A 22,035-nucleotide genomic window follows, 5' to 3' on the forward strand; every position below is an offset into this window, starting at 1 on the left:
AATTGTTAGTATGCCTTAAAATTCTCATTTTATTGTCTTTTCCTTTATATATAGAGATTAAAACATAATTAAGTTGGTAATTTTCAAGTGATAATTGGGATTTGTTTACTATTTAGGACTAATCTAATTAAGACAATTAATTTGCATCAATAACTACTAATGACCACATCGTTGACTAGATTTCTTAATAGAAATTTTGAACTAAATTGTATGGGGAGTAGGATTATTGCACTTCCTATTTCTCTTCCTTCTCCTTATCTCATACTTTTTATTTTGTCTTTCTCTCTCTATAAAAAAATTAAAATAATATGTTAACATGGTTTAATCGTGCCCGTTCAAATAAGAGGGGAAATAATGATAGGGAAAAACAGTGGAGAGAAAATCATACTCTATTGTATAGAGTGGTCTCAATTTTAACAAGATATAAGTCAAATGTTGTCATTAAATTATCACACTTTGAAAGGACATTTCAAAAATTAGAAGTGTCAAGTAATTTTTGTGCTGAACTAAGAAAAGTATATGGTTTAGTGAGAAAGGTGGCATTGGAAAGGAGTGTATGGCACGACTAAAATACATTATGAATGGCGCCAATCATGGTACGCGAACAACATTGTTGATTAACTAATAATTAAGGAATTAATTAAAGGACCAATTGACCATTAAGATTATGACTTAAGTTTGGAGGGCAGTCTACCAGCTCATGAAGCTTTGGTAATGTTTATTGATATTGAATGAGTTTAAATTTTAAGATTTGTATTTATCCGCTACACAGATCTCAAAATTTAAACTTATTTAACGATGATAAATAGAGTGGTGAACATCACCATCACTTGAAGTTGGTGAGCAAAAAATATATAATTATGTGCATATTAAGGAACCCACCTAATCACCACCCTTAGGTAATGGTCACCATATATCACCATTAGATTATTTTAAATTTCGAGATATGGGTAGTGGATAAATACAAATTTCAAAATTTAAACTCATCAAAATGTGATAAATAAGGTAGTAATTATTACCACCACTTGAGGCTAGTGAGCAAAAATACACCCTTTTCTTTGTCCATTTTGGGTGTAGGCTTTGGGTATAATTAGCTTCCTAATGCTTTTATTACATTTTATGCTTGGACAGTTTCTGGTAATTTAATACCACAATTTTGTTGATACCTTGACAAACTTGACAAATGGGACAAATATCAATGTTTACTTACTAAGAATATGTAAAGAAAAACAAATTGCGAACTTAAACGACAGAAAAATAAAGAACGATCATTGAATCAAATGCTCTCGTGTTTGTTTAATTTACGGTTTTAAGTGTATTTAATTATGAGTTTTAGAAAGTGATCCATTTATTTTTTGATTTTTAGGTATTACTAAAGGTCGAAAAATTAGAAATCGAAATAGTTTCTTTACCTCTCATACCTATTTCTGTTAAGCAAACATATCATTACTTTCTTTTGTAGTAGACACCTAGAATAAACTAACTTTGTTTTACGAGCACCACAATACCAATATGTACATTAGTATTGTTCAAGAAGAAAGTACTTTGTCAGATGCATAAAACTTGCCTTGTAAATCAAGCAACTAGATTTGTACTAATCAAACATTAATTAATTAAGTTTAAGGTCGCATATACTGATCTGATGTCCGTGTAGGTTTTACTGTTAATTACAAGGTGATGCTTGCTCCCGGCAGAGGTCCCTCTACGGATCACCTTTCTATACCAAACATTTTCTTGACGTGTTAATTAGGCGATGCATATTGCAGATCCAAGTTAAAGGCTTCAAAACGTAGACCATACACTTGGGATCCAAAATATATTAAATAAACTAATATTATCATAAAGTTTTATTAATTTATTAAATCAAAAAATTAAGACAATACTTTTTATATTAGCATCCCATAAAATATTGAATGCACCCAACATTAAAATTTAATATTAAATAACTTATTTATCCTACTATGCAATCACAATTTTGACCTTATTAGGTTAAAAATAAATAAAAAATTATATATACACTCCAAATCACTTTTAATGTATAATTTATCTTCTTCAACTATCAAAACCCCTCCAACCCTCCATTTTTTAACAAAACTTTAACCAATGAAACTACAAACATCTTGATTGAGAAAATTTAATTTTGACGAATGAAACACGAAATCGATGTTTTGGAAGCTTCACATAACGTAAGACTTCATATTATTTATTGTTTTAGTGATTTTGACGACATCTATAATTATTTAATCTTGCTTTTAATGCGTTATTCAAGTTTCTATGTTCGTATTCATCTTTTAGGGATCACATGGATTACATGAAGAATTAAATACCTAAAATTACCATCAAATATTAAAATTAGACGACATGGGTTTTAATCATGGAATTGAAAACAACCCACATATGCTTTAAATCTCAGGCGGCATCTTTTGTCAAAATTTTAGTCGGCATTATTTGTCCAAATTAAAAGCTTTATAAGATTTGAGAAATGTGAGGGTGTATAGAAAATATGGGGTACGTATAGAAAATGTAAGGTGTATATTAAGAATGTGGGGTGTGAGGGTATTATGGGGAAGTAAGTGCGGTGTATTAAGATAATTTTTAATTAAAAAAACAAATATGAGGTGTATTAAGTATGTGAGGTTTATTCAACAATTTGTGGGGTGTTAATATAATTTTGCATGGATGTGCATGTTATTTTTTTCATCAAAAGTTTATGTTATTATTATAAAATTTTATTCATTTATTAAATAGACTCTACATCATGTTTTATATTGGGTAATGTTAATGACATCAAAATTTTAAACCAAATTTACAAACCAAATAATGTGTCACCAATAAAAAATAAGCACGTTAACTAACGCTTAAGTAATAATCCAATCATCAACAATCATATCATTTGGGGTTGCAAATTTTGTTTAAAAAATTTGGTCTCCCTAGCATTATCCGAAAGTGAAAACTGTCCAAGTCAATGTATAGTGAAACAGAGAAGAAGAAGATGGAGGTTTTAAAAGAAAATGAAAGCTTGTACTGATATATTCTAAGTTGAACAAATTACATAAAATGAGAGAGTGTATTATGTATACTTTCCTACAAAATAACTAACTCTGCAACCTTTAACAAACTCTCCTAATAGTTTTCCTCAACAAGACCAATCTCCATCATTCAATTATAAAACCAATCTCCACCATACATCTGTATATTTTGATTTCAAAGTAGGGTGCCATAAACTAAATAAGCACAAGGTTAAAACTTAGTTAAGAGCATTCATTCAAGCACTTGAGTTTATTAATTCCGATTCTTCTTTCCCAATATCCCTTGTATATCAATTAGTGGTCCACTAATCCCAAACCATCATATACGAATGGTTTACATGGATCTATATGCTAATAGAACCTGTGAGAAAATATATGATCAAAAACAAGTTGAAGAAGTTTGTTCATTGTGATTCAGTTTGGAAAATAGTGTTAACAATTAATGGAGGAAAACACAACCACCACGATCCTAAGGTTGAAGCCCAAGTGAATTTCACATTGGTTTAAGACCTCAAAGGCCCATTCCTTATAACTTGCTTTCTTTGTTTGTAGCAAATCAACTCAGTGCATGCATGCACATAGAAAATTGAAGTATACCCTTCGGTTCTTCCTTATTTATATGGAAAGGGAGATGTCATCTAATCAGACAATGACCATTCGAATACTGATCACAAAATTTCGAAAATAAATATCTCTCACAGTTGTTGGACCATCCTGACATCTTGTATATATATGATCATGTTTTTCTCATATTAATGTAACTACTTTTGTCTCGTTCGTTTGATTTTTAATACGTGTGTGATATATATTTGCCTATGTTAAATTAAGTTCATTGGAAACAACAGAATGGAATGGTTTGGTTTACAGATTTTACTTTAATCTTCATTTTCATAACATATAATCTAAATGCCAAATAAATAAATAAAAATTCTAACTTATTATGTGAAGAAAGTTGATGTTCTACTATAAAACCAACTAGTAATATGACATTAGTCCAATTACTTATAAGCACATGCAATGTTCCTTATTTTCTCAATGTGGGATTTATACTCTCACCATGCACGCTCACGTGTAACAAATTTTCATGCCTAACACGTGGATAACACAAATCGGTGACGTGGACCTCGTGTGGCCGTTGGGCTTATACACGGGACAACGTGCTTTGATATCATGAAGAAAGTTAAGGTTCCACCATAAAATCAATTGACAATATAAAGAGTAGCTTAATTACTTATAAGCACATGCAAAATTCTTTTTTTCTCGATGTGGGGTTCATACTCTCATCATTATGTGAAAACATAATGGATCCCTCCATTAGAGTATGAAGGGTTGTGGTTGTTAGGTGTATAGCTAGTATTGATAAGGGGCCAATTATATGAATGTTGTAAGGAGATATAAAGCGGAAATAGAGCTCTGTGTGTATGACCACTAAGACAATACAATAGTGCAATACAATAGGGCATTACAATTGCACTCTCTATTCCCAACACCCTCCCCCCCCCTTCCTCATCTCATCTCCCTCCTTTTTCTTTCTCTGTCTCTCTCTCAAACACTCATCTTCAGCATTAATCTTAACATAGTTTCACAAGCCAATAATGGTTAAAGTTGGTCCGATTCAATTAATAACATTTGACAATGCATGTGATATGATGCCACATGTCAGCATCATATCAATAGGAATTGTAACTAAATTTTGTATTAGGTAGTCGTTTAGTTAGGTGAATTGGTTACTTTTTGTATAAGATAGGAATTCTAAGTGATGAAGGATATGTTTTGTAAAAGTTGTTTCAGTCAATAAAAAGTTACTTCTTACATATGAGTAAAAGTCGAATAGGGGTCTTAACATTGGTATCGAGCTAGTACTTCGATTCTCTCGAATCCTTTCTCAGAGTATAATCCATGGAGTCTCATGTTTCCGATTTGCAATCGAAATTGACGGATTTCCATAACGAATTCAGGGCCGCGCACACCGATTTCAAAGCAACCCAAGATGTGTTTCTTCAACAGCTTCAGGCCTTGCTTGCTCGAAATGGAAATGGTTTAAGAATTTCAGGTGAATCGTTGGAAGAAACGCAATTAGATCCCAATCTTCCAACGAATCAAAACCCAAATTTAGGCCCCAATTTCCATCGTCATAATGCGACCCCAAATTCACGTCAACCATTCATCAAGATGGATTTTCCTTGATTTAGGGACGATAATGATCCCTTGGGTTGGATATATAAAGTTGAGCACAATTTCGACTTCTTCAACATCGAAGAATCCAAGAAAGTAAAAATGACATCTTTTCACATGAAGGGTGATGCTCTGCAATGGTTTCAATGGGCGAATTGCATTACCAATTTCCCCAAATGGGAAGATTTCACGAAGGTTTTCTGTCAGGAATTTGGACCTTCAGAGTTTGAGGATTTAGCAGAGATCTTGGTGAAGTTGCAGCAGACTGAGCTTTTGAGGGATTATATTCTTGAATTTCGTCGATTGGTGAATCGTACTCGAGATATTAACCTTCCTCTACTTAAGTCTTGTTTCATTGGAGGATTGAAGCCATAACTACGACATGATGTCAAGATTCTAAAACCAACAACCGTATTGGACGCTACTGCTTATGCTCAATAGGTAGATGCTAAGTTATCAGAATTAAAGGTGCAATCTTTATCTAAACCCCCTGCACCTTCAATACTTAATCGTCAAAATCCATTTCAGAATATCACAAACACTACCGTTCTTGAATCAAAACCGAAGGTGAATAATGTGAGGAAATTAACCCCTGAAGAGGTGGCAGTCCTATTGTTATTCTCATTGATTCTGGAAGTTCCCATAATTTCATTGATGCATCCTTAGTTAAACGTTTAAGGGGACAATTCCTTCAATGTCAAAATAGCTAATGGGGTTAAGGTGACTACACAAGGTACTCTTGGTACTGTTTCCTTACAAATTCAAGACTATCAATGCATAACAGATATGTATGTTATTCCTTTGGGAGGGTGCAATGCTGTTTTAGGAATGCAATGATTAAGAACTCTTGGTCCAGTGTTGTGGGATTTCGATAAGCTTTATATGAAGTTTATGAAAGACAATAAGACTTTTTGTATTACAAGCCTAGAACCTCATACGTACCACTTACAAGATATTTCTGCCTTACAAATGGAGAAGTTGTTACAACAAGAGTCAACGGTAGGAGCATTTATTTACCACATTCAACCTGAAATGGTGGAAAAGCAACAATCTTTAGATTTAACTAAGGAACAGAAGAAGGACATTCAGAAAATATTAGAAGAATACAATGTAGTATTCTTGACTCCTAGCAGTCTTCCTCCTCATAGAATCCATGACCACAAAATTCCATTGGTAGAGGGCAATAAACCATCAAGCAGCAGACCTTGTAGATATAGTCCATTGCAGAAGACTGAGATCGAGAAGTGTGTGCAGGAATTACTTGAAGCTAGGTTTATCAGAGTGAGTAATAGTCCTTATTCTTCACCAGTGATTCTTGTTCATAAAAAAGAAAGAACCTAGAGGATGTGTATAGATTATAGAGGCCTTAATTGGATCACAATCAAGGATAAGTTTCCCATTCCTCTCATAGGTGAGCTACTTGACGAACTTTGTGGTGCACATTATTTCTCTAAGTTGGATTTGAGGTCGGGTTATCACCAAATTCGGACGCACCCTGATGATATTGGAAATACTGCGTTCAGAACACATGAGGGCCATTATGAATTTTTGGTAATATGCCATTTGGCCTTACTAATGCACCAACAATGTTTCAAAGCTTAATGAATGAAATTTTTCATCCATATCTCAGGAAGTTTATCCTCATTTTCTTTGATGATATTCTAGTATACAGCAGGACTTGGGACTCACATTTGGAGCATCTTAGATTGTTATTTGGGATTTTACAAGCTAATACTTTGTATGTAAAAAAGTCTAAATGTGATTTTGGCCAGAGAACCATATAGTATTTAAGACATGTGGTCTCTAAGAAAGGTGTTACTACCGATCTTTCAAAACTAGAAGCTATTACCCAATGTCCAATTCCAATTTTAGTTAAAGCTTTGAGAGGATTTTTGGGTCTTACGGGATATTATAGGAAGTTCATTCCTAATTTTGGTAAGATAGTAGGTCCCTTAACTGCCTTGACTAAGAAGGCCAGCTTCAAATGGATTGAATAAGCTATTACAGCTTTCCAATAACTCCAGGAAGCTATGTTATCGCCTCTGGTTTTAGCATTACCTGACTTTAGGCAAACCTTTATCATTGAAAACGATGTTTCAGGCCATGGAATCAGAGCTCATTTGCAAAAAAATGGATGACCTATTGCGTTTACTAGTAAGGCATTGAGTCCGAGGAACCAATCTCTATCAGCTTATGAAAGAGAGATGATGACGATAGTTCATGCCATCAAGAAATAGCAATCTTGCTTGGTTGGGAGGCATTTTATAATCAAAACGGATCATCACAACGTCAAATACTTCCTACAAAGTAGAGCTCATACACATTTTCAACAGAAATGGGTATCAAAATTGTTGGGTTTTGACTATGAAATTCAATACAAGCAAGGTTGTGACAACCAAGTTGTAGATGCACTTTCCAGATTACCTTTATCTTTTGCAGAATGTTCTGAATTATTTTTGCACAATCAAGATTGCTTAGAGCACACTAAGTTCATGGCCATCTCTTATCCATACATGAGTTGGATGGATGATATTAGACGACATGTAGAATCTGATGAATGGATTATTGCTAAAACTAAACAAGTTTTAAGCAATATGACTGATTCTGCTCCTATTGGCAACTTGAGGTTTCATGTGGACAATGGGTTCCTAAAGTATAAGAATAGGATTGTTCTTAGTCCTCACAGCCAATGGAGACAAAAGATATTTAACGAACATCATAGCAGTCTAGTGGCAGGCCATACAGGTTTCCTCAAAACCTACAAGAGGCTTTCTAAAACATTCTACTAGGAAGGTATGAAGAAAGATATTAAAGATATGGTGGCTAGTTGTGCAGTGTGTCAACAACACAAATATGAAACTCTTTCACCAGCTGGGTTGCTTCAACCTCTGCCAATTCTATCTCAGATTTGGTCTGACATCTCTATGGATTTTATCATTGCTCTACCACCTTGCAAAGGTAAAACGGTGACTTGGGTTGTAGTGAATATGCTATCAAAACATGCACATTTTGTAGCATTGGCTCATCCTTACACTGCGTCTTCTGTGACTAATCTTTTTGTTGAGAACATCTTCAAATTACATGGCATGCCTACATCTATAATTTGTGATACAGACCCTGCTTTCCTGAGTGGACTTTGAAAGAATTTTTCAAATTGCAAAGGTCATTCTTGTGTTATAGCTCTAGTTATCATCCTCAAACGGATGGATAAACAAAGGTGCTGAATAGATGTTTGGAGACCTACCTGCACTATTTTTGCAGTCTTCAACCTATAAGATGGGCATTTTGTCTACCATGGGCCGAATGGAGTTACAATACCAACCATCACACTGCCACTAATATGATGCCTTATGAAGTGGTATATCCAAGCTCCTCCTGCAGTTCCACTTTAAGAAGCTGGTACTACTAAGTTGGAGATGGTGGACAGAAGTTTGCAGGAAAGGAATCGAGTTTTATCATTACTCAAGGCCCATTTTGAGGCAGCTCAGAATAGAATGAAGATTCAAGCTCATAAACACCGAACCGATAGGGATTTTGATGTTGGTGACTTGGTTTATCTGCGATTATACCCTATAAACACTTGTCTCTAGCTTCTCACCCTTTTAACAAGTTGCAACCCAAGTTTTATGGTCCGTTTGAGGTATTAGCAAGGGTTGGTTCAGTGGCTTATAAGTTGAAGCTACCTACTAACTCCAAACTCCACCTTGTCTTCCATGTTTCTTGCTTAAAGAAGCATTTGGGTCCTGCAATACAACCTACAATTTTTTTTTTGTCGACAATACAACCTACAATTCAACTTCCAGTAATTACAGAAGCTGGAATTCTATAGGATGTGCCTATTCCAATTTTGGAAAGGAGAATGGTTAAAACAGGAAATGCCGATGTGACTTAAGTGCTAGTTCAATGGAAAAATCACTCAAAGTATGATGTGACTTGGGAGGTGTATTCTGTGTTGAAGACCAAATTTCCAGCTGCCACAAATCTTTGAAGCCTTGCAATTAAAGGGTCATTTTAGGGGCCACAAATCTTTGAAGCCTTGCAATTAAAGGGTCATTTTAGGGGGGGGGGGGGTATTGATATGATGCCATGTGTCAGCATCATATCAATAGGAATTGTAACTAAATTCTGTTTTGGGTAGCCGTTTAGTTAGGTGAGTTAGTTACTTTCTGTATAAGATAGGAATTCTAAGTGATGAAGGATATGTTTGGTAAAAGTTGTTTCAATCAATAAAAAGTTACTTCTTACATCTGAGTGAAAGTCGAAGAGGGGTCTTAACGGCATGATCATGTGGACATGAGACATACCTATATTTTGGAGACAGTAGACCCGCAGCCTACATAATACGAGAAGGAATTTGTAACAATTGCGTACTATTTGCAAACAAATTATTCAACGAGTTATAATATGCACAGAAACTAGAAGAAAATTATTATATATTAAACAAGTAAAAATCCAACCCTGCTGCATGAAAGCAAGGCTGTCACGGCAAGGATCTTGCGTTACATTAATCCGTAAATAAGAAAAACCTGTTGCACCACTTGTATAATACAAGCAATTAAACATGAGGCATGCAATCCTCAATTCACTTGCACTACGTTCTCGCGAACCACTATACATAAATAAACTCATCATCTTACAAATCCATTTGATTTCCTATATATGGTAGCAGTTCGAGCTAGCAAATTACCTCCAAAATGGAAGACCTAAAAGCTTACAACTGCGAGATTAGAGAAAGAGTCAAACTCTCTCTTTGCCGATAATAAGTGCTCTATTGCTAAAGCTATCAGCAGTTCCTGCCTCACAAATATGAGTCGAATTAAAATGATTAGAAGTGAAGGGTACGTAGATATGCAACCTAGCTAGCTCACTAATTAAAAATATATGTCAAGGATGATCAATCAAGATCATGAGACTAGCTACTATATAAAATAATTAATCGTATCTACAAATTAACGAGCTAGAGATCGATCGCGAGGGAGATCATCAAGGCTCTTGTTTGAGGAACATGGAAGGAACCAAGTCCTGCAAAAGTCCATACTGATCAGCAGCTCCATGAGGCAGTTGAAACTGCTGCAGATGATAATTAGGGTTTCGTGACGATCCCTGATTAGCATTGTTACTGATCATGTATTGGGGCATTTGAAACAAGAATTCCTGAGAAAAGGCAGAGCTCGGGCCACCACCAGCCAAGGTTGAGAATGTACGCGTGGCGGGTGCTAGGTTTAGCATAGAAGGTGGGAACAATGCTGCAGCCGCATTTCCTCTAAGGGTTGCTGGAAGTGGGTGGTTGTGCTGACCTTCGTATGTCGTAATCACAGTGGATGGGTCCTCGTACGACCTCTCTACGCGTTTCTTGACCCCGCATTTTTGTGTCGTACACCGGTAGTAGCTTCTGCAATTGGCGACCGCAGTACATATATAATTAGAGAGTCGTGCTAAAATCAAACTTAGATTTTTTCTGTCAACAAATTTTTTATTTTTACTACCAAACAAATTAAGATTTGGCGGATTAATTAATCTTGCAATAATCAAATGGTTTTTTCTTGATTTAGTTTAGCTTCATTACCCATAACTCAGAATTTGCGAGATTAAGATTACTTAATATATATAGGACTAAATTTTGGGATCATATTATAACAAATTAGTGAACCTTTGGTTTTACTGATTAATAAGTCTTATGCAGGACTTTTTGGCATAATTTGATGGAGTAAGATTTAAAAAATAAATTAAATCGCTGAAAACTATAGCACGTGAATGAAACAAACTAGTCAACTTTCGAATATATTGCTTATTTTTCCTGTTTAAGGGGTTTTTTTGGTGGTTTCTTTCAAGTGCAAACAAAGAAATGAGCTAGAAATTACACATTATATATCCAAATTAATTACCTTGGATATGGGCTATTTTTCACAGCTTTCTGCCCATATTTTCTCCATCTGTATCCATCTTCTAGATGATCAACCTCACTCTTGGTCATGAAGGCAAATCGTGGCTCTCTTTGCTTTTTCTCTCCCTTCTTCTTTGCTAGTTTGCTCCTGTTGGTTATCAAATATATCAAACATGATCAGATCAGGTATATGAATATGTCATTAATTACTTAGACAGTATCCTTGTTCTTTTAAATGATACAAGCTATATGAGATAAGGGAGATTCGAACTCAAGATCTCGAATGCAAGAAAGATTGCTCTTAACTAACTGAAGCAACCTAGACAATATTATATGTATTCAATTCAAACTTACACTTTCTTAGAGCTATCTCCTCCATCTTCTGATGACCCTTTTGGCTGCCTATCTTTCTTATTCTTACCACAGTCCTCATCAGCACCAGCCTCAGCTGAAGAAGACGACATGGAAGAGTTTGGCGTCAAAGGAGTTTCCACATCACCGCCTCCGCCACCACCTGAATATCCAAGATGATTAGCAGGCTTTTGATCGCCTTCAATAGACGAAAATAGTGCTTCAGAGGTTGAAGATGACAAGCCAAAAGCCGTTGCAAGTGAATTATAGTCCATAGATCCTTTCAAACACTCTGTTAAGTTCATGTATGAAGGATTCACATCAAACCCTTGCAAATTTGGCTGGTTGTTGATGCTGACCATCCCACCATCATGATCTTCATACTGAAATAGGTCATGGTAGTAAAGGTCTTTCGGTTCCTGATCAGACATGGAAGAACAACAACAACAAAGACAGAAAGAAGAAAGAAGGGTTTTGGTTTGGAGGACTACTACTCTTTGATTCAAGACTTGAAATATCTGTCTCTCTAAATGTGGTTTGGTTTGGAAAATACATTATGATTTGATCATTATATATATAATAATGGGGGGAGAGAGAGAGAGAGAGAGAGAGAGAGAGAGAGAGAGAGAGAGAGCCTTTAAGTTTGAATGGACTTTGTTAGCTATCACTTTTATGGAGGTTGACAAAGCACCTTAAAATTGAGAAGACAAAAAAGTGCCTCCTCAAATGGAAACATTTTTAGTCCTTGCTGCTCCGTTTATTCATACGAACAAAGTAACAATATTGAAGGCATATTCCTTTACAACATTAATTGATCATACACTTATTACATCAATTAGTTTGATTAATTCTTAATTCAAGGTATCGTATAATACGATCATTATAAACAAAACATTTACTTATCTCATATCATCTAAACTACTATCTTACTTTATTAAAATATGTGACCAAACATGCCCTTGAGGATACTCCTTGCATAAAAGTTTAAGGAAAAAAAATACATTAACAGAGTAACATGTAATGAATTTAGATTTTGCTAACATAATTTCCAGATACAAATGAGTTATTTTCTTAAATTTTGACATTTCAAGATGAAAAAATGAAGTAAATTAAAATCAGTAAATCTTTTCTCATCAAACTATTAGAAATGTAATTAGAACAAATAAAATGAAATCCAACAATGTAATTTTGTTGCTCACTATAAATATCTCCAAGTAAAAAAGAAAAAGAAGTAGGGTAAATGTTTGTAACACCAATAATTGTACAAGGTTAATTTGAAATGCCTCGTTTGGATAATTTCCATGTGTGGTCAATTGTTCAAAGTTCGTGTTTGGAATATTAGGCAACACGTGGCACAAGTGGCACCGGTATTTGACCGTAGTCTAGTCGGCACCAATGGGGGCACGTGGCAGACCCCACTCAGCGTTAAAATCACGTGCTTGTCCCTGCTGATGGGAAACCCACGTCAGCCCTGAATTCTGTATCCTCTGCCTTTCTGTGACTCTTGTCGTCTCTCTCTCCTCATTGTCCTCAAAGCAATAATATAATTCATATTTATTTACTGCTAATCCTTTTTTTTTTTCCTTCATTTTTTTGGTCTGTGTTTTCTTGAAATTCTTATGTCGTCACTGTGCTTTTGATCTCTCTCGTCAATGCAATTTTTTTGATTAATTTAGCAAATTAAACCACACTTTCTATGATTTAAGAATCGTTTGAGAATTGAGAGCTCTTTTTTCTTTTTCTTTTTTCCCAACTACCGTCCACTGAAAATGTTTATTTATATAAACATTCAGGTGCGTACGTAACTGGTATGGGGCCATATATACGGTTATCATGTTAGCTGGACACACGTGTATAGTCTTCTATACAACAGTGATAGATCTTGTCATCGATGTACGTATATAGTATGAAAAACCAATTAAAACCTAACACGTAAATATTTGTAGTCAAGAGAATATTTAGTAAGACCTAAAAGTTTTATATTAATAATTATTCGGTCTCCTCACATTTTTGTTGATGTTTTTGCCAATCAAGGTTTTCCTTTTCACTGGTCTTGTTTGGTGAGATTCTCCTCTTGCTTTACTTTGTTCGTATCATCTTGGTGATTGTGTAAGATTTCCACACTACCACTATAGATAGGTTATCTTTTATTTGTCTTGTTATATCTTGTATTGGTTATTGAAAGTTTTGTTCATTACGACTATTATCATGATCAGGACTAGGTTTTATGTCCCCATTGATAGATTTTATTTTCCTTCTTACCTTATTGTCACTTCTTCTGATAGCATAGCTAGAATGGAATTAACTTTGGTTTTACCGGAAAAAAAAAAAAAAAAGTAGAAAGAGTAAAATGAGGTATAGGATTCACATTAAACTCTATCAACTGTAAGAAGAAAAACAATGTTCGTATAATGGCAAAGTTTTTCGACCGTATGTATACAAGAACTAAGCAAGTTAAAAAACCCAACTCATGCTACTGACTCTCTCTGTCCCTAAAACCCCTGACCCCTCCACGAAAAACCCTAGATCTAGCATCGTCCTCGCCACCGACCCCTTGTTCCATCTTGGGGTCAGTGCAGCCCCTCCTTCTTCTTTCCCTGCACCCCCTTGGCCTATCCTTCTGTATTTTCATATACCAGCGCCTCCCCTTCTCCACCAAATTTTGGGGTACCCAACCTTTGGCTTGGATGGCGTTTTTGCTCCTTTTCGAGGTATTATCACCTTAATTCGGAGCTAGGCACAGGTTCTCCTTTGCTTTGGCGTGTTGGGTTGTTGGTGGACCGGATCCACCCTTCTAGTTTGTTTCCATGGTGGTTCCCACGGCTGAGCCGTCGTACTTGGTCCGATCTGTGGCGATAACGTCGTTTTGGTCAGATTTGCGGCTAACCCTCCTTGTTTGACCTGTAGTTACTGCGCGTCTGCCTTTATTGTGACAAATTTATATCAGTAGTTCTCAGTGGTTTTTGTTTTTATGGTGGTCATCTAGGGGTTCTACTCTTTTTATGTCTGTGTAAATTATCTCCAGATCAAACTATCGGTCACTAGAGAATTTACCTATTTGATACCTTTTAATTGTATTTGTTGATCAATGAAATCTTATACCTCTTAATTGTATTTGTTGATCAATGAAATCTTACTATCGTTTCTTTTTCTTTTTTTCTTTTTTTTTTTTTTTTTAAAAAAAAAAAAGCACTAGGGAAGTTTAAGATTTTTGTACATATGAGGGATTGCTTGCTAAAACCGGTTTTTTGAACCAATAATTCAATACATTATTGTTGACGTGTATATGTGGGTAGCTAGATTTACATTGGGAGACATAACATCCAAGATGTCTAACCAAAAAAAGAAAAAAACCTCTTAGCTAGTCTTCCTCAAAACCAAACTGTTGTCAACTTGTCAACCACATCGTAGCAATGCACAAAATAACACTTACTTTGAAATATTTTTCGAACGAACTTACTTTTAAATGTTGAATACAGATAAAAGAGGATTAAAATATTGAAGAAACAAAATAAAGAATTATTTGGGCTAAAACGTGTATATACACGTGGATAAACCTGTCATAGTTAACACCAACTTAAGTTGAGGTTATTGGCAGATACGAGAGTATTAGTTAAACGGCAGCAGCTCCATGCATTAGTGGTGAGTTGGTAGTTGCCCCTTGATGGGCACAGAAGCACCCCACCACGATAGAGATCAATTAGAATGCTCTTTGAACTGTGTCTGGTTTGAGGAGCCCCCTAATATCCTTTTAGATGTTCTGTTAGCGGATAATAGGTTGTAAGTGTGCTGGTGCGTTTTTCTCACGGCTTTTTGTATTGTTTATGTTTTGCCCTTCTGTGATCAATATATGCTGCAGCTTTCCAAAAAAAAAAAAGAGGAAAAAAAAATGCTCTTTGAACTACTTGAAGCAATGTGCAAAATCTATTGCATGTTTAAGCTTAATTAGGTGTTTATCTTGAATAACGGTATATATAAACCATATAAATGTGGGAAAGGAAAAAAGAGCAAAGGTTACATATATATCACCGCCTACTTTATGTGAAGGAAGAAAGATGCAAAATTACAAACACATTTGAACTTTTACATAGTCAACAAAATTAAACTTTTGTGGCTGGCAAACATCATAAGCCAATTGAAATTATGAGAGAGAGACCAATTCAATCCAATTAACTTTGTGAGATTTGGTCAAACTTGGAAAATTCAAGGGCAACATAGTTACTATGCTTGAGAGTGACATTGGATCCCTTTGTTAATTTCAAGGTTTTTTTTTTTTTTTTTTTTTTTTGCAAGTTGATGTGTTGTCTAAAGGAGCAATATTACATTATGACTCTAGACATTTCATGCATAATGCATGCAACTAAATAATTAACTTAATTAGTAACTACTACTACAACAATAACAAAGTTTTATTTTACTAAGTCGGGTTGGTAGTATGAATTGAAAGTACTTCATGTCTTTTCTTAAAGTATCTTTTCAAGTCTTCTTCTATCTCTTTTCCTCTAAACATCTGTCTCATAATTTAATTAGTAATACCAAATAAAATTAGATTAAACTGAATTTTCGTTCATATTCTGCACCATTAATTTAGCACCCAAACCCTTAAATCGAGCTATCCATTACTCATGTTATGAAATGTGTTAGCTAGTCCCTACTTAAAAAAAGAAGATGACGAATAGTCTCTACTTAAAAAAAGAAGATAACGAATAAACACACATGACGTGCACAAGGACTACTGGTGCGTCATGACTATATCATCATGTTTATAACGAAAAACTATGAAGGTAATTTGGAAGATTAATGTCGAATAAGAAGGGTAATTATCTTGTGTATTTTGACTAGATAAATTAATCAAAAGGTACTATAGATACATGAATTACGGAGAGAGAGTACATAGTTTAAGCTAGTTAAATAAAATAAAAGTGTAAATCAATCCGATCGATGGGTTGGGGCGGTTGCTTAAGAGGGATGACTTTTAATGGAAAAAAGAGACTAAAAGAAGAAAAGCATGAGATTGTTGACCTATTTTTAATTAGTTGCGTCCACAATAAGTGACATAAATTAGGGACTTTGGCATTGGTAATGGAAGTCCCTATCGATGTAGTAGAGGGCAGGTTTTTTGTTAGGTGTGCACACTGAAAAAAAAAGAATCTTTAGGATGTGGACACATTTGGGTTAATTTGCACCGAAACCTCTAATTAAAGGCACCAAGCAGCATCGATCCAACCTATGCTTTAGTTGTCATCTGCCTAATCACTTCTCATTAGTGGTAAACTATCTTATCCCTACATACACAATAGAACTTTTTGAGTGACATTTATCTATCACGTTGTCTGCTATATATGGAGGTGTGGTTTGTGCAAGTTACTCATATTAATCACGTATTAATAAGGTAATATTCTCTCATTTGTGAATAATCTAGTTCAGAATGAGCAAAAGCTATTGCCCCTATACTCATTATGTTTTCTATTTTGAATCGTACTTATCAACTATATTGTGCACAATGGATTTGTGCACTAGATAAAATTACTAACTTATATTAATAAAATAACGGTATCTCATATGTGAACAAACTACACAAGTACGATTAAGAGATATTGTCCATACTCAAGGCTCTAAAAGACGCTAGGCGCTAGTCGAGAGGTGGGTTGGGGCCTAGCGGCTAGGTCCACGGACTAAGAGGATTTAAGTAATACTTTAAAAAATACATAATTGTATCGAAATACATAAATTTATAAAGTATTAAAGAATATTGAAAACATGGGGAAAAACATATAATGATTGTTCATCCAAGTATTCAACAAGTTTCTTTCATTTTGTTGACAAAAAAATTGCAAAATCAAAGTTATCGATTTTCTGTCTAAGTGAGAGTCGCGACCTAGGCATGTTAGACAGGTGTCTAGGTGCACTTTCTTAATTTTCAAATGCCTAAAGACTAATCGAGGTAATGACCAGCCGCCTAGTGCGTAGATGAGGCCTAGACGAGGATTTTTAGAACAGTGCCCTTACTCCCATGTTTGCTACCCTTGAAGTTGTCCAACATTTTATTGATTTTTTTACTTTTGCATGGCTTCTTAGCCAAGGTACGTGACAGCTAAAAGCCTAAAACATATACAGGTAAGGTTAGATGCAGCTTGGTGCCTTCGGGTTTAGGGTTTACGGTTCTTCTTTTTCTCTTTTTAATGTCTTATCAAATAATGTGATATATCATGTTGTCTTGTTGCTAATTTAAACCACAAATTGCACTAATATATAGTATCTTCATCAACTGTTACTTAAGACTGAGTCACTGACGAAAGTTTCGATATTAATATATATCAAAGTTTGATTATTAGTGAAAAGAAAATGTTAGGGTTGTTGTATCAGCCGTGGTTAATTACACCAAGGTAGTAGTAGGGACAACACCCTTCAGTTGGAAGACCAGCTGAATGAATATTTATACACACACAGACACACACACTCATATATACATATACATACATACATACATACATACATATATATATTAGTATGAGTAATCTATATACGTGGAATCAGAAGTAGATAACACAGCCATACATTAATCAAGGGATCAGAATTCCAGTTCATCAAGATAGCTGTGTGTGCCTAACTTTTCTGCTCAATAATTGATATAGTTAAGAGGGCCTATAAACGGACAACAATGCATATGTACTTATTGCTTTGCGTATGGTCGTAAAATTATAAGGGGGAACTCCAAGACATGAATCAGCATGCATGCTAACTTGTAGGAATGAAAGTTAACAAGTTTAAGTTATCTGCACCTATATGTAGATTAATATATATCACAAGTTTCACTGTTATCCAAATTATATGTACACCAAGCAATCCCACATTTGTATATATCATACACATAATACATTAGACCTTTTTTTGGTTAATATGCACCCAGGGCCGATCCTGAGATTTGGAGGCCCTGTGCGAGACTCAAACGGAAATCCTTACAAGGTCTAAATTTTGGTTGCTATATTTTTTTTATATTTTATATTTTGTGTGTGTATAAATTGATATAAACGCAAAAGAAAGTAAATAAAAAAGAAGTATGTTTTGGTGGCTATATATCTGCATTTATGTTTATGAGTTCGAAACCCCTTACTTTTTAAATACAAAAAACATGGTGTGGTGGCTATATACATAACATATCACCGTACATATATCATAATCAGAACAACTCATGCTCTTTATTATGAACTAGTTAAACAAATCACTGGTTATGATATTGTAGCATCTTATAATGAACTCTTAGTTCTTTTATTGCATTTTTTCTCACTCCCTAAAGTGAGGATGATTCTAACCCCCACTCGGTTGATTGTCGTTAGATTAGTTAAAATTCGAGATTCGTGTCTTAAATCAATTAAACCAAATTAATTTAACAGTAATCAATAGGGGATGAGCATCACCTGCTCACCTTCCACTTTAGTGTTGTGAACAAAGTTGTATTTTATATATATATATATATATATAGATGACTAAATGGTTTTTAAATAGAATGAAAATTAGATGATCTTTAAAAGTTGACCAAAGAATAAACGAATGACATGTATTTGATTAAATGATATCATATATGGAAATGGGGGTTTTAAAGATTATATCTTCAAACTTTTAAGGATTTTAATTAATTATGATATTCCTAATAATAAATTTATCATCAAAAGTTATCTTTTATAATGATAGAAATTAAACTATGAATATTAAATAGAAAAGAAAAAAATAATGTAGTTCAAAAAAGGCCCAAAAAGGGTTCTACTGGGACTCGAACCCTTACAAAAAGGTATGTAGGTACCAGCGCTTGCCAATTCCCCTAGGGCAACATTGTGAATTACTTTCACACTCTTTTTATATGTAGTATATTATAAAGGTCATTAAAATTCAAGGCCTCCCTAAAAATCGGGGGCCCTGTGTGGTCGCACGCCTGTCACCCCCTCAGGGCCGGCCCTATGCACCATATACGTACATGCATGCACCTTTAGCTAGAAATGAGATTCTTCTGTTTTACGAAATGTGAGACAGCTGGTCGATTGATAATGCCCCACTTGTCGATCAATTGTCTTAGATTCCACACTTTCATAAAAAAAATGTGATCTCCCTAATTTGTTTTTTCTTTTTTTAAGATTGGAACTACATAAAAATCCAATCGACATGTACTTGCACGTTAAAGAAATAGTATTGAGTTAGTAATGTATTAAAATTAGCCGTCTCGAAGTACTGAAATACAAGCAAACAATAGGTTACTTTTAACTAGCTAGTTTACATGTAGCAAAGTTACAAAAGCCAATTTGCAGTAGTAATGAACCGCTTCTCTTCCAGATATAGCCTCGTTCAACAAGGTTTACTTGGCACAACATTTTTTCTTCTCTCTCCATTAGTTCTCTCTTCCTTTTCCGGTCAGCTTCAATACAAATTGTATTTAATTATACATGATATGACCGAAGAAATGCTGACAATTTAATTCAACAGAAACCTTTTATCCATCTAAGGCTAATGTTTTTAAATCCTGACAATTGACTTGAAAGCCAAAGTCAACGTTGGAAATGACTATTCACCATCCACTCCACTCGAAGTATTTCCATACATATATGCGTGTGTATGTGTGAGAATATTTGGGATGTGCCTGAAAACTATGATTTCTGATGCAAATTGCATTTAATAAGCAAAACACAAGATGGGTTTTGTCTCATTGAAATCCTAGTGTAAAAATACGCTACTCGATCTTCTGGAACAAATGTGAAAGGAGCCCCCACATTGAAAGATTCTTCAAGAGGTCAAAAAATCTACTTGACTGGTTCTAAGTTCTAACAACTGCAACTTTCCTTTTTACTTTATTTATACAATTTGAAATTTCTAATTAGCATAATGCCATGCCCCCACCATTTTACTAACAAGTAAAGAACAGAAAACGAAACACAAGACCTTCCTTTTACCAATTTGTTAATGTATTATTTCTTTGACACGGTCACTACTCATTAGCATAAGTTGCAAATGGTTGATTAATTAAGTTGACTCAGCCTTGCCGTAATATGTTTTTATAAATAAATATATGCTTGCATTCTTTGTAGTTTTTCCTCCCAGTTAGGGTAATCTCTGTAGATTCAAATAGAGCATGGTCTTTGTTTCCCAGTAAGTAAAAAACAATACTAAAAACAGTCTACTTCAGCTATAGAATTCAAGTATTGTTATGATGGTTAATTAGTTTCTAATATGAGAGAGAGAGAGAACGACTTGGATGAAGAATTTTCGGCGTAATTTTTGCATGCATCACACGATGTTTCTAATTCACTTATGTTATAATACATACGTGTAGCTATTTAAGGAAGTAAGTTAGGATTGTCCATAGATTAGAGAAACTCTTAGTGTATGCAATGATTTGAGTATGACATAAGGTTTCTCCTGACATTATTCATGATGTTCTCATCTGAGAACTTAGTTATCTATATATATGACTTCCCCTTGAAAAAATATTGAACATACATTATTCCAACGTTTTGAGTATGAATTAAAGATCCTTCTAACATCAATATATTTAAGTATGGTTAGGATCCTCGTGACATTGTTCAGGACGTTCTCATCCAAGACTCAGTGTAATTGTGATCTCAATCCTTGTTGTATCTAAAAAATCTTGTTTATAAAAATATTGAACACATGAAGTAACAACATACGACCGTCTAGCAATCACACTATAAACTACTTGTAATCTTGCATAGTTTCGAATTCGTGAACGTTTCTATAAGACTCTCGAACACTTCAAAGAAAAGGACCTGTTTCATTATTCTAAAAGGCAACTTTTTGAAGGGAGAAAGAATAAAGCAATATATCCAGTCCTTGGTCTCCTTTCAATTCAATCACCCGAATAAGCCGCAAGGGATTATGAGTGCATATTGCTTTGCTGATCAAGCTTTTGAAACCGACAGAATCAAAGTTCACAGCAAAATATATACTTGTAGCAGTAGCAGATTTACTCGTTCAATTTCACTTTTTATCTGTATGTGAGAGAATAATTGGTAAACCATGAGTCGGAAATGCACAACTTTTGGGTTTATTACGTATTGGAAATGCACAACTTTTGGAAGCAAAACTTTCAAAAAGTATGCAGTCAAATACACTATACATATTGGCCCTTTTTGAACCATCTTTTTCCACATATTCAACTTCACTTTTGTTTCCAAAAAATTTAGGGCTAACTTTTGTCCTGCGTTGGTGCGTGCCGGAAAATTTATGTCGTTGGGCGGCAGAATAAAGGCTATTTTGGGATACAAATGCCAGAATTTCAATAAATTAATGACGGTGATTTTCACATTCTCGTCTTTTCATTTTGCACTCATTTTATTGTTTATGTTTCTTGATTTTCCTTTGATTCATTTAATTCAAAGATAAAGAAAAGGGAAGTGTGGGGACAGAAACGAGAATGCAAAAATCACTTCCCTGAGCGAGTTTGGAATTGTTGTGTTTTGTAAAGAATAATCAGTTGTAAAATAAAGCAGTTGAGTGTTTAGTAAATTGTATATTTTAAAAGCACTGAGTATGAAAACAGTGTAAAAGTATAGTAAATTTTAACATTAAAGTGATATAATTGCATATAAT

At 34.6% G+C, this 22,035-nt stretch overlaps 1 protein-coding gene across 1 annotated transcript; it reads right to left on the reverse strand.

Moving 5' to 3' along the window:
• Positions 1–9,620: 9,620 nt before the first annotated feature.
• Positions 9,621–12,173, reverse strand: LOC103446211 (WRKY transcription factor 71). Its single transcript, XM_008385286.4, has 3 exons — positions 11,443–12,173; positions 11,090–11,236; positions 9,621–10,596 (listed from the first exon to the last, which is right to left on the reverse strand). The coding sequence occupies exons 1-3, from the start codon at positions 11,868–11,870 to the stop codon at positions 10,188–10,190; spliced, it is 984 nt and encodes a 327-aa protein (XP_008383508.3). The 5' UTR covers positions 11,871–12,173; the 3' UTR covers positions 9,621–10,187.
• Between the last annotated feature and the right edge of the window lie 9,862 nt (positions 12,174–22,035).

Source organism: Malus domestica, chromosome 10, assembly GCF_042453785.1.
Source record: "Malus domestica chromosome 10, GDT2T_hap1".
NCBI lineage: Eukaryota > Viridiplantae > Streptophyta > Magnoliopsida > Rosales > Rosaceae > Malus > Malus domestica.